General features: G+C 48.0%; 1 protein-coding gene across 6 annotated transcripts in view; it reads right to left on the bottom strand.

The window, feature by feature from the left end:
- Positions 1-704: 704 nt before the first annotated feature.
- Cplx2 (complexin 2) overlaps positions 705-22,840 on the bottom strand; it is a 90,157-nt gene continuing 68,021 nt past the window's right edge. For 3 of the 6 annotated variants that reach the window (XM_047556913.1, XM_047556915.1, XM_047556911.1), the window contains exons 3-5: positions 5,891-6,009; positions 5,581-5,756; positions 705-4,861 (exon numbers count right to left, since the gene is read on the bottom strand). In XM_047556913.1, coding sequence (XP_047412869.1) covers positions 4,664-4,861; positions 5,581-5,756; positions 5,891-5,921 — 405 coding nt within the window. In that variant the 5' untranslated portion in view covers positions 5,922-6,009 and the 3' untranslated portion in view covers positions 705-4,663. The other 3 variants (XM_047556912.1, XM_047556916.1, XM_047556917.1) reach the window with 3 other exon arrangements.

Below are 22,840 nucleotides of genomic sequence, written 5' to 3' on the forward strand. Positions count from 1 at the left end.
ACTATTTAGATGTTATCCTATAGGCAGATGTCAAGGCCATAGGAGGGTGTTGTGCAGGAAATGCATTTTGGTAAGTCTTCTAAGAGGGGCTGGGAGATGGGGAGAGGATGGACAGGAGGGAAGAGGATGGCCAGAAAGTGCGAGACCAGTGTGTGACTGAGACATAGGAAGTGCTGAGAAACAGAGCCTAGTTCCAGGTGGGGTACTGGAGTGAGTGCGAGAGTGGAGGGGGTCTCTGATCTGGTTCTGACTCCACAACAAGACCTGGGAAGTGTCTGTGTCCAGGAGGAATGCTGAGTAGAGCCCTCTCTGTATGTCCCCAGCTTCTTGCCCATGGTCTGACAGAGAGTCAATATTTGTGGAATGACTGATTTATAAACCTGTGCCCACATGTGACTTCATGGTATTCTCAGAATGACGCACTCTGAGGAGCCTGAGGGGAGGGTGGTGAGAGATGGGACATGCGGGCTCTGGGGTTTAGAGTTGACATAAGGAGATAGAGTGATTCTGGAACTCTGGGACCAGCCCCAACTGGTCTCAGTTGATTTCTGGAGTCATTTCCATCATGTCCTTGCCAGGAGATGGGTAAAATGGGAAGATTTTCTGGGGCCTTTGGAGCTCTGTGGGATGTTTCTCCTCAATGGTGGGTCAGTGCCTCTGTTTAATCCTGGTGGTGCTGATAGACAGAAGCAGATAGACAGACGTATTGCTGCTGTACAAGGTCTTTTGTTGTTGTTGTCATGGTTGGTTTTGTACATCTTAGCATTTGCATCATACAAAGGGGGGAGCAACAGCCATGGCTTTTGGTCAGGTTCAGGGGGACATGAGGGAGTGGCCCTCCCCTCCCCCCAGGCACTGACACATTTAAAAGAAGCAGAGCAACAAGGACACAGCACAAATGTAGGAAAGGGGTTCCCCCGCGTGAGCAGGATGGTCCATCTCAACTGGGTCTCAGTAGGACTCCTCACTCCCACCCCAGGGCCAGCATGAGCACTTCCCATTCTCTCCCCAGTGAAGAGGTGGGGCAACAGGAGTGGAGACTGGAGCAGGGGACATTTGGTGGGAGGCGTGTCTTAGGACCTGGGACATTCCCTGTCAGAGTCAGTCTGACTCCCGGCCTCCCTGTGCAGTCAGGGTCCTGTGGAACCCCAAAAGAATGGAACAGTTGGGCTGTTGTAGTGAGAACTCCTGACAGCTGGGTGTTGGAGGCTCTTAGGGCTGGAGAGTCTCCCCACTTTACTCTAGCCACAAGCCTTGGCTTTGCCTGCTAGCTGCCCCACCTACAAAGGGTCCTGGGCTACAATACTTTTCTTTCCCCTTCTCTTTCTTTGTCTTATGCACCTGGATGACCTTTCAGCTTCCTGCTTCTATTTGAAGGAGCACCTCATGAAGTTTTGTAGTTAAAGACACACCTTCTGGGTGCTTTTGTACCCAGAGTAGGGGACATCCACATTTGGAAACCCTGGCCCATCACCAGTGCTCAGCCCAGGGCAACCCAGAAAAACTCTTTTCCTTCTCCCTGGTGGTGAATCCCAGGCACAGGAACCTGGGTCACCTTCCCCTTCCCTGCAAGCACACATAGCCATGTGACTGATGGGTGCTCCCTTGCACCTCATTCTGTTTTCAGATTGCTCTTCCCTAGTCTCCCGGGGTATCATGTATGTGTGCTGAATTCTGGGGCCTCTCCCTCTCAGTGTGTTACATGCACACTGCCCCATTTCTGTGAGACACATTCATCCTCCTCCTATCAAGTGAGTCACACCCATCTCCCATTCCAGGTATAGCACATGAACATCCTTTCCCCTGCTACAGCATCCCATGCATATTTTGTCCCCCTCACTAGTGGGTTGGACAGACATCCTTTCTGGGCCACCCGTTCATTGACTTCTACCCACAGTCAGGTCTTTGTCAGAAATGACAGTCATTGTGTCCCTCTGGACCTGACAGTGATCACTTGGCAGTGGCTACAGCTAAGTATGTGCCAGACAGAAATTCTCTCCCTGACCCCTGCCTCCAGAAAGTCCTCAAGTCCTGCTGCCCAGGAACAGAATGGAGGAACCTGGGAGGTGCACCCAGACTAAGCCAGCCCAGCCTGGAGGGCACCGAGGTGGGGCTGAGAAGCCCTGAGCCCACCCTGCAGGTCCAGAGGGGCTGTGGAGACTGCCAGGGACACCATCTGAGAATCTAGGGTCCCTCAGGTGCACCTAGTATGGCTGGGTCCCCTGCTTATCTGCATCACCTTGTGCCCTGGCATCAGCTTCAAGGTCTGAGGGTCCCTGTCAAGGGGGAGACCTCTCACAACACTGGCATCCACACCTATGTCCAAGTGGGACTCACACAGGATTTAGGGAGGTCCAGGGCCCCTGGACTGTGCCCTGCCTGTTTCTGGTCTGAGACCCCAGGCCTCTTGAGAATGACCATCCTGCCAGGATAAAAGACACAGACAGACAAGCAGACAACAGGGGTGCGAGGTGGCTCCCCATCACAGACACAGGCACGGACAGACAATGGCCCCCTGGGGGCCCCACAGAAGAGCACAAGGGGAGGGGGCGGGGGTGGATGGAAAGTCCAGGGAGCTGGAGCTGCTGAGGCCCTGCTCCCCAGAGAAGGGACAGACCAGGGGACTTTTCTGGTTCCCTAAACATATGGATTGTTTTGTCTCATCTTTAAAGTATTGCAATCTAACTGATATGGCTTTAACTATTGGAAACGGACAGAGAAGACACCTGTCTCTCTGAAATAAAAGTATAAATCCACTAAAATGGAAAACCCGCAGAATGCAAACTGGGGTCAATGGGACAGGGGCTTCAGGGGCAGGCAAGTCGCCCCCTCCCTGGCCCCTGCTTTTGGGATAGGCCCTGGTAGGGGGCTAGCATGGCTTCCTGGGGCACTGCCTGGGTCTGTCCCAGTGGAATTCTGGGAACCTCAGACAGACACCCTCCAAGGGTGGGAGGACTCTAGGCCAAGGACAAGGTCTCCTGTTGGATGTAGCCACCTGTGACCAATGGTCTCAGGGCTTGGAGGGGGCATCTTACCTTTATGTTCCCTCTCTCCAAGCACACATCTATGTACACAACTTCCTTTTCAGACTCCCACACATGTGCACAACAGTCTTGTTATATCTGTCACTTCTCTCAGACACACACATCTACATCTAACATGTATCTATCACTCCTGACACACATGCCATTTTGAAAACTCATGCATATACAAGCTAACACATGCAATCTTAAAAACATATGAGGTGGTTAGCACACACTTAAGGACGCAATCATGACTCAAATACATCGCTTCAAACAAGCACGCACACATCGGCTGCCTAACATATACAATCTCTAAAAGAGAGATGTGATAACTAACACACACACACAATCTCAAGACACACCTCACTCTAACCATACATATATGCATAACCATACATATATATGGACACACAATCACTGCTGCAGTCTCTGCCACTCAATATCATGATGGACTCACACTTTCCTCCCTTGTTTCCCCCTCCTTCCCCATCCCATTCTCATACAAATGACTGATGTCTTGATGATCTAGGGAGTGGGTAGTTGGGGGACAAATGCTAGTCCCATACATCCTAGAGAAGAGTTTGTTCTTGGCCAATAGGATGAATGGACAGATGCCTTCTGTCAAGTGGGAATTGGCTTCTCCCCAATGACTTGGGGCTTTGGCCAGGAAGGGTCCACCTGGGGACCACAGGGCCCTGGAAGCACATGGACAGGACAAAATGGGAAAGAGGCATGGATAGGAATGGGGGCAGCTTGGTCACACCAATGGGGGGGGTCCCATGGCATAGACCATCACTGCCCGATGGCTCCAAGTGTTTTCTGGGGGTCTGGGCAGCCCCTTGGCTGGGCAAGCTGGGTCCAGCCTGGCAGTGGGGTCCCAGAACCTAAGTGGGGTGAGGGGAAACAAGGGGTTGCCCTATCCTGGGGCTCCTCCACAGATGTGCTGAAGTCCAAAGAGGATCCGTTTAGAGGGACCAGCTTGGCAGGCGCCATGCCTCTCCAGGAGGGGTTTGGGGAAGGGTGTGCTCCTGGGCTGGGTATCACCAGGAAGAGGGGGAAAGAGCCTCAACCTTCTGTCTAGACCCTAGCCTGGCCATACCCAAGCCCTCTCAGGTTAGGCCTTCATGGGACAGGCTTACCCTGACTCCCTTCCTCAGAGCCAGGCCACTCAGTGCCCCTGCCCTGACCTTGAGGCCCACTGAGGTATCAGAAGCCAAAGATCAGCATGCTGGGCAGGGCTGGAATGTGTCGTTACTTTGGCTGGCTGGGGACAGTGGTCCTCCTGGCAGTGGGGAGCACGAAGGAATGTATGGGGGTTACCACACTAATATAGAACTTAGGTTTCCATAGAGGGCTACCCAGTGCCTTTGGCTCTGGGTTCAATGGCCCCTACTGAAAAAAAGCTATCAATCCTTTTTTTTTTTCAAGATGCTTGGGAGTGGAGTGGGAATGGATACCCTGGGATGAAGGGGGGTGTAAGGGAGAATTGAGGGGGAGGAGCCCCTGGCCAGGGAAGGGGGGCAGAGGCCAACTGAGGTTTTCCCCTTCAGAATTGAGACTTAACTGAATAAAAAGAAATAAAATAAAATAAAATAAAATAAAAAGTAACAAGTGGAATGGGAATGGGGCAGGAGGGCTGGTTACTTCTTGAACATGTCCTGCAGCGGTCCAGGCAGGTATTTGAGCACCGTGTCCAGGATGCTCTCTTCTTCCTCCTCCTCCTCATCCCCGCAGCCTGCCGGGATAGCCTTCTTGGGCCGGGTCAGGCTCCCCTCACAGGGCTGTTCAAGGGCTGCCTTCTCCTCTGCTTCCTTCTCCTCCTTCTTCTTCAGCCCATACTGGGAAGGAGAAGGGCAGAAAGGAATATGAAGGGTGGTGGGATACAAGGAGACATAAGACAAAGAGAGAGCTGAATCTCCAGGTCATGCAGACTTGGTTGACATGGCTCATGAACGCTTCCTAAGCCTCAGTCTCCTTATCTATAGAGTGGGGCTAAGGGTGCTTTCTCTGTAGGATGTGCCTGCTTTTCAGAGTGTAGATAATTTACAAAAGAAAGACTATGTTTTTCTAAAAAGACTATGTTTTACTAAAAAATTTTCCTCTGTGTTTGGAGACAAATTTTGGTGACAACACTCAGCTTGAACCAAGGAAGATTACTTACAGTCTTGATTTGTTGCATGATGCTACCAGACAGGCATTGCACTGTTTGGCACACAGACCCAGATTCACCGGGAGTGCTACCTAACAACACTATCAGATGCTCAGGGTACTCTGGTATTTTTTCTAACATCCACAAATTCTCAATTCCACACATATTTGATCCAGAGGGTCGTGCATAAGACACTGTGGTCCTGTGGCACTTTTATGTGCATTATCTTATTTAATCTCCATAAGGAGCCTTTGAGAGAGGCATCCCCTTGACACCCATTTTTTTCTGATGATAAGAGTGAGGCTCAGAGAGGAACTAGGTCTAAGGTGAAAGCATAAGATTGAGGGGAGCTGGAGTTTGAAGCCCTATTACCCTTTCTACTCTTCTACCAGGAAGGGTGCTGCTGACCTTGTCACGGATCTGCTGCCGGACCTTCTCTCGCTCGGCCTCCATGCGCGCGTGCTTGGCCTTGCGCTCTTCCTCCTGCTGCCTCAGCGCTTCCTGCCTCTCCTCCTCCTTCTTCTGTGCATCGGGGTCCTTCTCCTCCTCTCCCCCCAGCATCTTCCCCATGTCCTTGGTGGCCCCTATAATGGGGTGGGAAGGGAGAAGATGTGGTAAATTGGGAGACAGGGTTGAGATGAGAGGGGCCTCAGCTTACTTGGGCCAGGACCCGGGTCAGGAGTGTGCTGTGTGTCAGGGAATTTGAAGCAGGGCTCACCTCCAAGGGCCTGCTTCATGACGAAGTCCATGCTGCTGGCTCTGGTTAATGTGCCCTAGCCCAGGGCTGAATTAACATGCAGCGCCCCTGCCTGGTCTGGCTTGGGAAGATGTTCTAACCTGCAAAAGAGAAATTGGGAGTCAGATGGGAGAGGCTTCTGCCCAGGCAGTGTGGTAGACTTTGACATAGGGCAACTTCACCCTTGTTCAGACTTGAGCACCCATTAGTCTGAGGCCAAGGCAATGCCCTGGTAGGAAGTGAGAGGAGGTGGAAAGGGGCTATTTTGTGAGCACTTGCTATGTGCCAAACACATGTGTGCCATCAAACAACTTCTGCTTCCTATTTTAAAACCATCATCTTTACCATGTTCTAATTTGAAACCGGGAATACTAGAATGAACCTGGAATTTGGGGCAGGGTGCAGTTTCATGCCTCTCTTATGTAACCTTCAGCAAGTTACTTAGCCTCTTTAAGCCCCCAGTTTGCTCTTCTGTGAGACAGAAATGGCAATGTTTTCTTTCTCAGGGTTACTGTGAAGATTGGAGAGAATCCAGCCAGGCCATTGGATCAACTCATAAAAATGAATGAGCATGTGCTTATGGCCCCAGCAAATCAGAGGGGCATGGAAAAATGGGAACAGCTGGCTTGGATGAATATACCCAGCTTTGGAAATTAGACAAAGGGAAAAATGTTATTTTTTTATTGCTGCATGCAAATTTTATATTTTATAGCTTAATATTGATTTTTATTTTGAATTACACATGGAGGCCTTGGAGACATTATAATCTTCTTGAGCTTAGGGCCTTTATAAAGTACCTAGCATGGGTCTTGTAGGTACTCTGCAAATGTTAGTCCTCTTTCCCTTCTCCCTAAATCACCAACATTTATTATTATTTTTATTATTTTACCTCAAAATATTTTCTCCAAATAAAATCTTATTGGGAGCCTCAATATGCAAATTTTGTAAAAGTAGAACTATTCCAATGGCAATAGTGGGAAAAGGGCTTGGAGATTTCATCCTTGGCTTTCTTCTTACCACATGTCCCCCACATTTCTGAGATGAACCCCAATGCTGTAACTCAGAGATAGTCTTTTTATTTTAACTACAGTTTCAGGAATTTTTTTTTTAACAGACAAAGTTATGTGATGTGGCTTTATGATTAACTGAGGCCAGTCTACTCCCCAAGAACTTCTTATCTCACACAGTACTGGGGACTTTTGGGTTTGTTAAAAAGAAAAAGAGTCCTGGCAAACTGTGTCAGAGAAACAGGCTGTATATTACAACCAGGTTGGGTTCAAGGTCATTGGCTACTCAATGATGGATTTTTCTCATTTCCTTCAAAATGAGAAATCATATCAGCAGACTGGAATTTTTTTTTTTTTTTCCATACTAGGAGGCCCAAGATCTACTTGATCAGATCACCTGATAGGTTGTTTGGGTAGAGTAGAGAAGATCATGACACAGTAGAAAAAAATCCCCAGGGACTTTGGTATCCATCAGATGCAATTGGTTCAGAATCCTAGCTATAATACTGCTATGAATCCCTAGGAAAGCTTTAGTTTGTTCTCTGCAAGACAGAGGAATGTTAAGGCTACCTTTGTACTGAGGCTGAAAGAGAAAAGAGGATACTGGTCAAATGCCTGAGGTGTAGCTGGAGCCCATAAAATGTTAACCACTGCTGACACTATATTTGTGGGGATTACATTTAAGTCAAAAAGGAATACACTTTCCAGGAAATGCAAGAGAACACACTATGACCCAGAAATCTGAGTTTGGAGGTTGCTCGGCTCAGTCAAAATGTTTTTGATTGACTTTAGGGCCTTGAGAAACAGCTTCATTTTTAAGAACAGGAATTGAACAATGCAATAATCAAATGATTTCAGGAACTCTTGAGTTCCTACTTAGTGTTTTCATGGAGCTCAAGGAATTACCAGGTGGGGTGGAAGATGCAGGACTCTGATTTGAGCTGTTTCAAATTGGTAAGCAGATACCTGGGCTCTAGTTCCAGCCTCATCTCTAACTTGCTGTGTGACCCTGGCAATTTTCTCTTTGGAAACAGATGATCTTCCAGTCCCTGTTCCTTTGCTTTTGTTGGAGCAATCCTGCTGCATTTGAATTGCTGACCTCCCATCTGTACCTTCAAACCCCGCCCTGCTCTTGGTTCTATGACTTGGTTCCCCATCTCCTACTGTTCCCTTTCCTCTCCTCCTTGCTCTTCCTGTTTCACTGATTCCTCTTTTTCCTTCTGTCCTTCTATAAGCTTGTTCCCCAGGACTCTGACCTCAGCCTCTGCCTCTTTTTCCTTTCCAGCCTTTCTCTGGGGGAACTCATCCCCTCTAGGGGCTTTAATAACCACTGGCACTGATGGCACCTAGACCTCTTTTTTATCTTGGCTCCAGATTGCCATTTTTATTCATTCAATAAGCATTAACTGCGCACCTACTATGTGCTAGTTGATATGGTAAGCACTGGGGATGTAACAGTGAACAAAAGACACAAAGCCTGCCTTCATGCAGATTGCATTCTGAGGGGTGTGTGCATGCATGTGTCTGTAGGGAAATAGGTGATGAATAAATTAAGAATACATGTACCGTTACATGTACCTTTTAATGGACACCTTCCTTTGGGTGTTTTAAGGGCACTATTCAAATTCAGCATGCCATCTATCACCAAACCATCTCCTTCTCCAGACACCTCTGCTTTCCTGCATTCATTCAGCAAACACTGAATACCCCCAATTTGCAAAGCACGTTTATTTAAGGATTGAGTCTTTTCAATGCTTATGTCTCTATTACTCAAGGTGGCTGCTACTTAGCCTGCTGGGATTACTTGACCCAGCTTCTTGGGTCTTCCTCAAAGCCCCACCACTCAATCCCAGTGTGGCCCTCTCAATTAAGCAATCTCTTGTTTATTCTGTTGAGACTCCGCTAACCAGTTTTTAAGGCCCAGCCTACTCCTGACCCCTCCCTCTCAGCAGGTGACTTTCCTCTCACATCTTGTAGCAGCGCCAAGGGATACCAGCTCTGAGGTCAGGCTCACCTGACTCAGACCCCGAGTCTTCCATTTCTAACTCATCTTACCTCTTGGTACAAGGTCTTCTCGATAAAATGAGGAGTTAAGAATAATCTACAGGATGTGTTTGGCAATGATGGTGCTCAGTAAATGTTGGTTGTTACCAAAATGATGAATCTCCAAATGATGGATCTCCAGCTATTGTGAGCTCCTGCGACCTCCCTTCTTCCAACTTCCAGAGTCTCCTCCTCTGGCTGAGGCCAGTCCATTTGCTTGTGCTCTGGGGTTTCTCTCTTTATACCTTTCTCCTTGGTCCATCCAGCTATTCCTGTTCCTTACATCTTCAATCTCCTCTCCACTTGTCTCTTTTATCCTCCTTCTCCAACTCCCTCCTTGAACCCTGAGTTTTCCTTGATCTCTGTGCCCTCTAATGTTTTGATGAAGGGCTCTGCACTTGGTGTCTCCACTTCTTCACCTTCTGCTCAAGCCTTACCACCCTGTGGGTCCAGAGACCTGCCACTCCACATCACTCCAACTGCCCTAATCAGAGTGGCCAGGAGTCCCTCCTAAAGTCCAGCCAGGAGTGTTTTCAGAGCCCTCTTTCTCCTTCCCTCCATAGCATCCAATGCTAATGATGACTTCCTTCCCTGACTTTTTCCAGTCTTCTTGCATCTTCTCCTGAATTCCACAACACAGTACTCTTGCTGTCTTCACTCTACTTGTCAGATAAGTCTTTCTCTGCTTTGCTGGCTTCCTTTCTTTCCTTTAAAATGCAGATGTTCTTGAAGCAAACTCTCTTCTTCTCACTATACCTCCTTTCCCTACTGTCTCCCTTGGAAGTCTCATCTCTCACTACTACTTATCTTTCTTTCCCAAACCTGCGCATTTAACTCTCTACTGCATGTTATTACATGTATCCTCTCCAATTCAATCTGTCCAAAATCAATCTCATTCTTGCCTCCTCCACTCAACCATCTTTTTCTTCAGTATTCTTTGTTCTGATTGCTTAAACTGAAGATGCCAGTCAGTCATCAGTTCATTCACTCATTTACTCATACTGAATTCTTTAAATATCTACTCTCCCAGATACTGTTGTTGGTGCTAAGCCTGTGGCAGAGAATGAGGGAGTCCTGGCACTTTATCTCACAACATTTAGTTGTCCAGGGAGGGTAGACACTGCACAGCAAATCACACAAGGAGTTGGTGAGTACAACTGAGAGGCAGATATGGAGACCGTAGCTTTGCAATGCTTCTAGCACTCTCACTCTCCTCTCTCCTACTGCTGCTAATGCTTTGGTTCAGGGCCTAGAGGTTCTGGATTTGCACATAACCTCTAACTCTCTCTCTCTCTGCTCTCATCCATCTTCTACATGGTTATCCAATTAATCTTCCAAAAGGGCAGATCTTCTCATTCAAACATACCTGCAATGGTTCCCCATGGCCTTGTTAAACCAATCAGAATCCTTGTGCTGACCTTCAAGTCCTGCATAATCTGGTACCCACCTTCTTTGCCTTTCACTTCCCATCCCTCGCACGTGGTTCTGCTTCAGCCAGACCCCACAGTGCATATTCTTTCCAAACACTCCAGGACATTTGTACATGATATCCCCACCACCTTAGAACCTCCTAAACTCATCTCTGCTGGTTCAAATCCTAGTTCTACCACTTATTGAGTGACCTTGAGCAAATACAATGATTTCTCATGTGTAAAATGGAAACAACCGTTATCAATGATCAAGACTTGTTATGAGCATTGAAATAATACAAATAAAGAGCCTAACCCAGTATATGTGCTCAGTAATATAAATTATCATAATCATTGTCATCATGATCAACATCAACAACAGCAGCAACATTAATTTTCAACGATCACTCTCAAACGTCACTCCATGAAATTTCTTGGATCTGCTTGGCAAGATGTGAGACCCATGGCACTTTCTAGGGCAGTATTGCCTGCCTCCACCTCATGCTCTACCTGTCTAGTGTCTTTCTCTTTCTCCTCACTTTGATTTCCTTTCAATACAACATCTGTATCTTATCTCTTGAATCCACTATAGGGTAGATCCTCAGGTTATATTTACAGGGTTGAATTTAATGTTGTGTCAGCGAGTGTGTGAGTGTGCACGTTCAAAGTATGACCCTGCATGTCTAACTCTGAACTTAGACTTCGTGTAAGTTTGTGTGAGTACGTCTGCTGGCATTGTGTGTATTTTGCCATATGCTCCCCAGGAATGGGGAGGTCCAGGAGGTTGCGTGCAGCTGAGGATTTGGGCCGGAACGCCAGGAGGCGCTCCTTAGCGGTTCTGCAGGAAATCTTGGTCGGTCCCTACGCGGGAAGGATGGTGGTGGGGGGGCGCGGGGGGTGGAGGTGGGGGAGGATGCTGAACTGGAGGAGGGGAGGAAGAGAAGGGGCGGGAGACGGGTGCTACTGCAAGCACCAGGTTTCCATGCCTTCAGTGTGTCTAGCACCCAGGGCAAGTCTTAAGCTTTGCTGCCTGACTCCCTCCTAGCAGGTCCCAGCCTGAAGGCAGTCAACTGAGGCACCTGCTTTCGCTAGGCCATCTGAGCCCCAGGCGGTTTTCAGGACTGCCCCCCCACCCCCACCCCGCCATCTGACAGGCAGACTCGGGCACCTGCAGTGTTTGTCCTTGTGGCTGTTTTTCTGATTTTATGGCTCTAGTTCGAGCTATACTCACTGCAACTCAATTCAACACTCACTCGCTTTTTGCAAGGGACTCGACGCTAATGGCGGTGGCAGAGATAGGGGATGTCCCTCTATGCCCCCCCAACCCCACCTCCCTAGAAGGGAAAAGCACTGGGGAGGAGAAGGGGCAGTGGAGGATGGGAGAGGGTAGGTAACTGGCTCTGTCTGAAAAGCGGAAGAGGCGGGGGCTCCCAGTTTCCCCCACCAGAAGAGAGGACAGGAACCCAGGAGCCCCTCTCCTGGCACTCTCCAAGACCAGTACCCCCAGCTGCTCTGCCCTGGAGGTATCAGTTGGCCACCAAGAGCACCCTTCCCCCAACACACAAAGCTTAACCACAGACCCAGCCCGATCTCAAACTTTGCTGAGGGAGGGGGCAGAGTGGGGCTGGTGAGCGCGAGGACACAGAGACTGTTCCCATTGACCCCAAACAGCCGAAGACCTGCTCAAACCTCAGCTCCTGGGGGAAGAGGACAAATAGTCCTCTTGGTCCCCCATCCACAATCGACGTTTAAGTTCTCCTCCCCTCCACCTTCGGTCTGTCCGCCTCCCTCCCGCCACCCTCTGACTCACTAGGGAGACTGAACTCTACCCCTGGGGGAGGCTCCCTCCTCCGGGGCGAAGAGGGCCCTGGCGGGCTCAGGGTTAACCGCAACCCCGAAGTAGCTTAGACCTACGTCCCCCCACCCTAGCCCTGAGAGCCCGAAGTTGTTCTCTAGGTTCAGACTTCAGTCTCCCGCTGCATTCGGGGCGGTCCTGGCTATTTTGGGCTTTTGCCCGGGGGGTCTCGGGCTCCCGGGTTCACACCTCCCTCGGGGTTCGCGGCTGCTGCACTTACTTCCCGCAGCCTGCAGCGCGGGGAGCTGTCCTTTCAGCACCCGGCGAGGGCGCCCCGGAGGGTCCCCGCAGCCGCCGCGCAGTCCCCCATTCCAGCACCCCGGCAATCTTGGGGAGCTATGCTTGGCAAAAGACTTACTCTCCAGCTTCCCGGGCTGCCCTGAAGCCTCAAGGCGAGAGTCTGGACCTTGTTGCCCACAGCCCGGCTCCGCCCTCCCGGCCCGCGGCCAGCACCGACCTGGCGGTCCCCGAAACCGTCTAAGCCGCTGCAGGGCTCCGGCCCGACTCAACCAGGCGGTTCCTTCTTTCCAGCTCCCGCCGCCGCCTCGTGTAACTCCGTCAGGCGAGCTGGGGCCGCGGCTCCTGCCGCGGGCGGCTGCCGAAGGCGCCCTCCAATCACGCCCCTCAGCCAGGCCCTGACGTGCTACCGCTACCCTTTCAGATGGGAAATTCAAATATTCATATTCTCTCTCTCTCTCTCTCTCTCTCTCTCTCTCTCTCTCTCTCTGTCTCCCCCCCCGTCTCTCCCCCTCCGTCTCTCCCTCTCTCCTTCTCCCCCTTTCTCTCCCTCTCCCTTTCTCCATCTCCTTCCGCTCCTCCTCTCTCTTTCATTATTCATCTCCCATTCTCCCTTCTTTTCTTCTCTTTTCACTCCCCATTCCTCTTCTACATTTAGCTGTCCCCAACCCCTGGCAGACACTCCCGCCAATCATATCCCCCCAATCCCTGCAGCCAGAAGTTCTGGTCACAGCTCCAAAGACCACAAACTAGTTGCTTTGGGAGAGGAGGCAGGGGACAGGGGCAGCGGTGGAGGAAGAGTTCTTAAAGCAGAACTCCCAAGGTCACCTCCTTGGGAAAGCCCTCCCTAGTTCATACAGGCAGAATGGGCACACTAGTCCTCAGGGCTCCTACTGCCCCCAGAGGAATCCCTGTTTTAGCCACCACTGTTCCATCTGTTTGCTTGCATCTTTCTGTGAGCTGCTCCAAGATTGAACCACTCACCCCCAGATGTCTTTGCTGCCCCTCACCATAGTCCAATCAAATGACAGGCAAGAACCATTGGTGGGGAGTGTGAGTAAGGGCCTCATAGGAACCCTCTGATGTGGACTCAGAGGGATCAGACTGCTGCAAAATTGCAGAGGACCTTAGCTGACTCACTCACCAATCCCCCTTTGATCTAATATCCTGTGAAGAAAAAGGGATCCTCTGGCAAAGTTATTCTAGAAGCCTGTTTTATTTCCTCCTATGCCCAGGAAAGAAAAGGAAGGGAGCTTCAAGAGGCAAGGCAGTATCTGTTTCCATCTGCAGCAACCTTTCCTCTTCCCCTCACACTCTTTTTGTTTTATTATTCTCTCCTAATGAGCCTCTCCATTCTGCCTGCTATCTTTTGGCTCTCAACTGTTTCCTTTAATCTGATATGTAGGAAAATGGCTTCAGAGAGGAGGGGACTTGCACCAGGCCTTTGAAAAATTTACAGGAGTTTATGCATCAATCAGGGTTTTGTCAGAGTGGAGATGACTTCTGCTTCTGTAAGGGGATGGCTTTCTTCCAGGGAGGGAGCTGTGAGAGCTGTGGAGGAACAAGATCCAGGAGAGAGAGAGGAGGTGTGATTTCATTCCAATAAAGGAATCTATTCCTTTGCACAAAGTCACAGTAGAGGCCTCAAAGTGGGGGATCCCTAGAAGTCAGAGGGCATTTGTGGAACCACCTTCTTCACCTGGAGAGGCATCTTCTGAAGCTCATTTCTGTTCTCTTTGTGTGGGCTAAAGGGCTATGTGTAAGAAAGACCCTTTCCTATGGCACAGTTCTCTATTTAGCCCAGTGTCGGGTCATCAGAATAGCATGCTCTTTCTTTATTTTTTTCTCATTTTCTAAGGCATCAGACACCAAAGGAGGGGGAAGGGTAGTGTTTGATTAGAGTGACTTAGACTCACCACTAATGCCCAAGGGGAGTTCTGGGCACAGAGATCTGACATCACATTATTTCAAGAGCCACAGTCTTACTCTTTCCCTCTTTCTCCATGTTCTTCAACAATATATTCAGTAAGTGGGACCTGGCCTGCAGCACTCTAGTTATAATTGGGGTTTTTCCACAATTGGCATTGCCTTTGACCAAGGTGGGCTAAAACACCCAATGTAGGCTTCAGAAAAATAGCAACCTCAGTTCTGGGCACCACATTTTAAGATGGAATTTGATCAACTCCAGTATATTAAGCTTGGGAGGAAGGTGGTTTGGGTGGGCATCTGGAAGTCAGGTCAAATGAGGGAAGGTTTGGGCTGGGGATATAGCTCAGTTGGTAGAGTGCTTGCCTTGCAAGCACAAGGCCCTGGGTTCAATCCCCAGCACCACAAAAAAAAAAAAAAAAAAAAAAAATGAGGGAAGGTTCAAGGATTTGAGGATGGGATGGTGGGGAGCACTTTGTTTGATGCCTAGCCAAATTCTTCTAAAGAAATTCTTGTTGAATGGATAAACAACCATTACAAAGAGTGAGGAGTGTTACTGCTTTCTGCCATTGCTAGAGATAGAATTAGGGCGGTGGGGGAAAGGCACAGGAAGCTGACAAGTCCTAAGAGGAAGAACCATTTTTCAGTTGGAGCTGTTTAGTCATAGCTTAGCTGCCTCTTGTGAGGTCAGGGGTACCATTCCTGGAAGATAGTACTGGGGTAAGGGGATAGTCTAGGTGACAACTAAAGCTCCCTTGATCCAGGCTTCTATGAATCTATGTAAACCTGCTTGAGCTGACCTGAACTGTGTCTAGCTGCGGCAAGTCTTACTGGTGAATAGGAAAGCTCAGTCAAGTTTTGGTGGCTTCATTCCATTGAACAATCGGGGTAAATCATAACACGTTAGCCATTGATGCTTCACATGGAAGAAAGCTGGTGGAGAGATGAATACTTGCTCTCTGTTTAGTGTTACCTGCCTGGACATGATTCTCAAATACTCTACTGTTACTGAAGAAAAGTTGTTAACTATTATAAGCATTTCCTAGTGAAAGCAGTACTATGCATAGCTACAATCTGAGCTTCCAATATGTCTCATATGCTAACTTTGGTGCTTTACATAAATTACATTTTCCTTTTTAATTTACATAAACTCTTATTTTCAAGATGGGAAGGTCAAAGCCCAAAGAGAGAAAGTAAGTTCTGACAGAGCTGTTAGTCCAATCCGGGCCTGCCTGACATTGACTCCTGTGGTCCTTATACCACACTGGACTGCTTCTTGTCTGACACATCCCACAGCCTATGGAAATGGTACTTTTGCTCTGCAGATTTTTTTTTTACGTTGACATTTATAGTTGTCCCCATTCTCCAGTTTTCCCTCTCTCTCTGTCTGTCTTTATGTCTCTGTCTCTCTGTCTCTCTATCTCTTACACACACACACACACACACACACACACACACACAAAACCTACCATGAATTTGCACCTAGATCAGGGACTTCATGTCCTATGGGTTACCAGTATTTCCTTCATCTGCATGGCTAATCCAGCTCACCCTGAGTGAGCCTGAGTGTGTGAAAGTGTGAACAGTCCCAGCCTCTGGTCCTTGCAGAGCCGACTCTGTGGTCAGCTTCTAAGAGTCATCCAGTAAAATATGAATGTGGCTGTGCTTAAGGTGTCTTATCCTGGCAGGCACTGAATTTCTACTTTTATTTATGAGTCCTGGGGCCAGATTTAGACAGATTCATAAAATGATATGTGTATGCCTTGAATGTTCACTGGGAAGCTGATTAAGAGAGCTAATGTTAGTACTTTGTGTGAGGATCGAGGAACAATGTGTGAGGAATGACAAGTATCACTGACTGCAAACATGCTCAGGGAGAACAACTCTCATAGGGCACCCGTCCAAAGGTCAGCCTATTTCTTCCTTGTGATTGCCTCAGTTCACAGGGCAACCTGGATGCTATGGGGGAGATGAGGAGGATCCCCAGCTTGCTGGCTGGTACAGGGAGACTGATTCCACATCCTGCCATTCTAGCTTGAGCCTGGAGGGGGAGAGTTGGTCTTGATTTGAGATGGTGGCCAAATGCCAGAGGCAGAAACAGAGCTGCGGGGGTGGAGCTCAGAGAAGGGCTCTAGGCCACCTTGCTCATCTGATGAGTGCCTTCCCTTTTGTTGTCAACAATGGCGAGGGTGCCATTACTGTGAGGGTGTGATGTGAGGCTCCTCGTCTGCCTCCTTCAATGTGCAGTGACACAGTGTGAAGGCAGACTCATCAATGTGCAGTGGTGCATTTGTGTGTATGGGACTGTGCAGCATCATGTGGAGTGAGGCATGTGCTATGTGCTACCATCAGTGTGCAGCAGAGCAGATGTGGGTCTGTTGCCATGGGACTCTCACTGTGTGGTGGTGTACCCCTTCAGGTGTGAAGTAATGTGATGGTGTAGAGCTAAGTGCCTTGTTAGAGCAGAATATGGCGATGGCACTGTGAGGGGGTTTGGCTGTAAGGCAAGGGAACCACATATAGCTGTGCGGGTTGTGCACTGTACAACCACAGAGGGCCCCATTTACATAGACTGTACTAGATACAAATGCTCTAGGGATATGTCACTATCTCTGTGCAATGGTGTATGTCTAAGTGTTGCTGTCAAGTAGGGATGACCCAAGTGATAGGGTGTTATCGTGGATATGAAATGGTGTAATCCTGTGTAACCATCATCAGGTAAGAGTGCAGAAGTATGTCACAATGTGTTGGCACATATGTCACTTTCACTGGGTGGGGCAGTAGAGGTGTGTGGGTGTGTCTCTGTGCAGCAGGAATATGTCATCACCACTGTGCAGGTATGCAGGCAAAATATGTCACTAGAAGAGACTAACCCCTCCTTTTTCATTCTTCCCCCACCAGCTGGGCCATCATGAGCGACCAGCCTGCTGGCTCTAGCCTGTTTGGGAAGTTGCAGAAATCCTAAGGCCTTCCATTCTCCATTTCTGCTTCTCAGAAAGAGAATTCCAGATTCAACATTGGTGCTAATGGAGTCCTAGTGGAGATTCCCTGGGAGCCCCTCTGCATCCCAGGGCCCTGACCCCACTCAGAATCTTCCCCTCCTTGCATCCACCTACCAGCTCCTCAGAGGTCCTCTGCAGCCTTCATCCCATCCCCACCCGCCCAGACCCAGGCGCTCATTAGCATGTCAAAGCAGTCCTCTTCCAGCCCGTGCAGTGTGCCCAGGATATCCCCACACAGTTGGCTTCCTCTCATCTGGAGCTTTCCCGAAACCTTGCATTTTCATGTCTGCACTCCAGTCTGCAGTGCCCCCTGCCATCCATCAAAGGGAGGATGTTTTGGTGATAAATCTTTCCTCTCTTGCCTCTGGTTCTTTTTGAAGCTCTGGACTGTGACTTCTGTCTCCCTTCCTCCAACCTTAGTCCTTCCAACTCTTCAGGACATGGTCAGATGTCCCTGTCCACTGGGAACTCCTCAGATGAGCAGGTCTCCAGACCCAGCTAAGCCCCTCATTTCTGATCCTTAACTTTGGACTTGCTCCAGCACCATCAGTGCAGCACCAACGTTTGCTGCCTGTGCCCTCAGGGCAGGGACCCCCTTTCTGAGTGACCCCCCATTGGAGCATTGAGATGCTTGGCACCCTTTTTTCCTTCCCCTATGAAACACATGCTCAGAAAGATAGTCTTTTCACCTTAGAATGCTTTCTTTAGGCACATGGAAATAGAATAAAGAGCTGCAGAATACTAGAATCAAAAGCAAAAGGCCATTTCAGAATCACATTTAGAATCACAGAATTACAGGCTTCCTACAGCACTATATGTCAGAGTGGCCCACTCCTACTCAAACCACTGGAGTGGGGGACTTGTTAAAAATTGCAGATCCTTGGGCTTCATCCCACATGAAACAATCTGAAGTATTTGAGATGGCAGCCCAGGAATTTGCATCTTCTCCCCAGATTCCCTGGCATTTTGGACTCATCCACTGGTTGCCTGGGTTCAGTGGAATCTGAGAATCTTCTGATCCTCGGCTCTAGTCTTACAGAAAAATGAGATCACAGAATCAGAATATTTTAGGATTAACAGAAGTTTAGAATTGACCAATTATACCCATTCACTCATACTTTAGAATCTTTAATTCTAAGAATCTCAATGTCTAGAATTGTGGAGTTGAAGTAACCCTAGAGTGTGACTTTGTTCCCATTCTAGGAGGAAAACTTTTATTTTTTGGCTTTCATACTTCTTTTGGAATGGAAGGTTTTCACCCTGTCCCTTGAAAGGCTGTCTCCACAGTGTCGCCTACATTTGTGAAGATAGATGTTCTTTCCATATTGGTGCAAAGGCAGCCGGCAGGCAGAACCCCTGCATTTACAGAGTGGGTAAGCAGGAAATGACTTCTACTTTCCATTTAGGATCAGCACACACTGGTCCACAAAACAGATCTTGCTCTTTGATAAAATGAATTTGAGAGAACATTATTGCTGTCTTACTAAAGCAGGAATATTGAGGAACATGGACAACAGACATTAATAAGCTCATGGAGCCTCTGGTCAAGGAAATAAAAGAAAGAGAGAGAATGCCAAGGGCAACAGGATACTATTTTGGAGATTGATAAGCATGCGCGTGTGTTTGCGCACGTGCATATGTGTGTATTTAGGGAAAAAGAATGAAGGAAGACAATGAAACATGCATAACATAAAAAAGGGTACCTTTCTGTTCATCTAGTACAGATGGGGAAATAGGCCCCAAAAGGGGAAGGCACTCTCTCAAGGTTACGCAGCAAGATCATGAAATTTATAACTCCTAGGTAAATATTCTTTCCTGCCATAACTCAGCACCCAGTCCCAAGTTTCCTTGTGGTAGGAATTTTTCACACACTTATGTATTTATCAAACACGTATGTAGGGCTATAACATGCCAGGCACTCTTTGATGCACACAAAGGTTTAAGAATTTTGGAGTTTCTTTTTCCCCCTCTTTGTTTCACTGCGAGAGAAGCAAATACTCCATTGAGAGTGAGATAACACATGCACCAATTCACACTCTCAAGATCTTTTCAGATCCGAGACTCTCAGAAGTGAGCGGGGGAGAGATGCCCGCAAACAGTCCACGATAATACACACGCTAAGTGCTGTCCTAGTGAAGAGGGAGCTCTGAGGCGGAGAATCAAATACACACAGCTTGCAAGCCAGATGGAATGGGAGGCTCCAAACCTGGAAGGGGTAGGGGCAGCCTCGGTGCTCTTGATGCACCCAGGCTCTGGGGCTATGCAAGTGATCTCAGAAGCTTCCTGGAGGAGATGAGGAATGGGCTTTGCTACTTAAGAATGTGGGGTTAAATCTCAGAAGCACTCTTACCTTTCTGCCTATGTGACTAGGGTGTGTGACTTTTCTCTGACATTCAGTTTTCTTATCAGTGCATCAGAGAATGATCCCTACCTACACCTCCCAGGAGGTTATGAGGCAGCACGGTCCCAGCAAGTGTTAATTCTCTTTCCCTCCAACACCCCAGCAGGGCATAGTATTCTTCTCTGGAGTGTGGGACAGTGTGACCATTTAGATGAGGACTCCTTTAGGACCTTCTTGACCAACAAACTCTGGGTTGTAATTTCCCTGAGTTTAAGTTGGAACAAGAAGGAAATGATTTTAAAAATTAGAGGAAAATGGGCAAGATGTTTTTCTCCTTCACATTCCCCTGCCCCCTTCTCTCTTCCTCTCCAGCACAAGACTCTGGGGTATTGCATTCCCAAATGGGAGCCACCTGAAGGCAGCCCAGAGAGGGCTTAGGCTTCAGGACCAAGAACAGGAGGAACTTTTCACTGATGAATCTAAAAATGGCTGTTCTGGGCTACTCAACCTCCAGTTGTTTCTTTCTGGCAACAAAACAAAACAAAACCCCCTTTTATTTGGCAAGCAAACAAGGGTTGGAGAGGTCTTGGGAAGATGAAGCCAGGGAAAATTTTAAAGGGGCTACAGAACAAAGAGTTTTCATTTACTGAGGCTTTCACTAAGGTGATTCATACTTTTTATCTGATTTAATCCCCACTCCTGTGTCTTCGTTACCTTAAATGTCATTACTTTCACTTTATATTCAAATAAAACATTCAGACTCAGAGAGGTTAAGCATCCTGTTCAAGGTAAGACAGCCAAGAAGCAGGAGAATCAGCATTTGACATTGGTGTGTATCTGCAGGTGGCCATATTTCTAAAGGGGGATTGGGTGGGTTCCTGGAAGCCAAGCCTGGGTCTACAGCTTCAGGGAAACTGGCTCCAGAGTTTGGGTAATGCTGATATCCTACAGGAGCACCTTGCTATGGACTCGTCTTTAATAGGGTTGGAGGTTCCAAGTCTGAAGGTAATAAAAAGTGATGGGGGTTATAGGTCAAAACCCTAGAACGCGATGTCTTCAGAACTTATGTAAAAAATTCCCCTCTGTGATGGTCCTTCACTCAAGTCTGCTCAGTTTGTCTCAGCCTGGCTCTTACTACCAGCCTCTAATCAGCGTGCCTGCCTCTGTTCTTGCCTTCTAATTTCTAACTGGATTTCAGATTTGTAGGAGAATCGTGGCTTTCTAAAACATACATATGTTCATATCACTCTTCTTTTTTAAAACACAGGGTGGTCACAGCTTATTTTGCCACCCAGCACCCACTCCTCCCTCATGTGGCACTGGCTTTGGAGAAGCCCATCTGTGTATAGTTGTCCCTCAGTATCTGTGGGGGACTGGTTCCAGGATCCCTGCAGATACCAACATCCTTGGATGCTCAAGTTCCTTGCATAAAATGGTGTAGTATTTGCACAGAACCTATGCATATTCTGTAGAGCGAGGGGGATCATATGCACTGAATAGCTCAGTCCAGGTCATGTGACCCAGATGAAGCACAAGCTGCCCTCTGTATCTATAGGTTCCTCATCCACCAACCAACCAACAAACCAACCATAGATCAAAAATATTTGGAAAACATTGCAGCTGTACTGAAAATGTATAGACATTTTTCTTGTCATCATTCCCTAAACTGTATGTTACAATAAGTATCTATATAGCATTCACATTGTATTTATAAGTCATCTAGAGATTATTTAAAATATATGGGAGGATGAGCAGTAGGTTATATGTAATGCTATGGTATTTTATATAAGGGACTCAAGCTTCTGTGGTATCATTGGGGAAGGGTATCCTAGAACCAATACCCTGAATACCCAGGAGTGACTGTATGTACTGAGCATCTATTGTATGCCAGGCTTTCTCCTAGGAGGCAGCACATAATGGTGAAAGCAATGTACACATTTCTATCTCATCTACTAGAGGAATTGAACTCTGCCTCGGCAAACACACAGGGCAGGGTAATTCCAAAAGGAGAAAAGGGCTAAGACAAAATAAGACAAGGGGATGCCTGACTTATGTCCCTGGGTTCAGGTTTCAAGAAAGGTCCTCAGAAAGTGGTCGTTTAATAAACAAACACCTAGCAGTAGCTCTTAGTCTTCCTTTGTGATGTCACAGGGACTCTTTTGGAAGCTTTTTGTGAGTGATTTATTCTCTTTCCAGACTACACCCTCTCTTGGGAGTGGGGTGGTCACAGTTATATAAATGATTTTCTGTGTGTGAAGATTTGCCTCTTCCCTTGGGAACTGAACAAAGCTAACTTCCCTTTGACTTCCCGGTGCCTCATCATCCCTGCCCTGGTCCTGGGCAGGAAGCACGGTGTGCTCTGCTGGCTGACTTTGATCAAGGCTCCCCTGCCTTCGACTTTCCAGTTGTTACTCTCCTGTACCCCTCCACAGACCTGTGGCCAGCCTTTTGATCATCTCTGTGACTTTCCACTGGGCCTTATCTGGCTCTATTAAGATGGGGAGCTTCATCCTGCTCAGGTCACTCCCATGCTCAAAAGCCTTCGATGACTCACCATTGCCTGCAGCATTTGAGTCCAAATCCATGAGGGCCTCCCTTGATCTGACTTCAGTCTCCTTTCCCAGACTGTTTACTGCTATTCTTCTCACAAACAGCACTCCCTCTGATGTTTGTTTTGTTCCTTTTTTAATTTACTCATCTTTGCTTGTCTCTTCTTACTGGATGTAAGCTGCTTGAAGGCAAGGACCATATTTTGCACATCCTTAACCACGAGTGTTAAACCCAAGGCTTTTCTGATTGCAAATATTTAACAGATTATTTGTAGGTATTGTGCTATGTGTGTGGGTTGAAATGACTTGTCTTGGCCCATGGGCCTTGAAGTTCCCATCTCAGGGGTGAGATCTGCAGACCCAGGCACCTTGCTGGGTGTGTTAGTTTTTTTGTTAAAATACCTGGCAAGAACAGGTAAAAGGAGGAAAATTTAATTTGGGTTCATGGTTTCAGAGGTCCAGTCTATGGTTCCCAGTTCCATCACTCTGGGCCTGAGGTGAGGTGGGGCATCATGGTCGAAGGGTGCAACAGGAAAGCTGCTCAGCTTATGGCAGTCAGGAAA

Source organism: Sciurus carolinensis, chromosome 6 (genome assembly GCF_902686445.1).
Source record: "Sciurus carolinensis chromosome 6, mSciCar1.2, whole genome shotgun sequence".
Classification (NCBI taxonomy): Eukaryota; Metazoa; Chordata; class Mammalia; order Rodentia; family Sciuridae; genus Sciurus; species Sciurus carolinensis.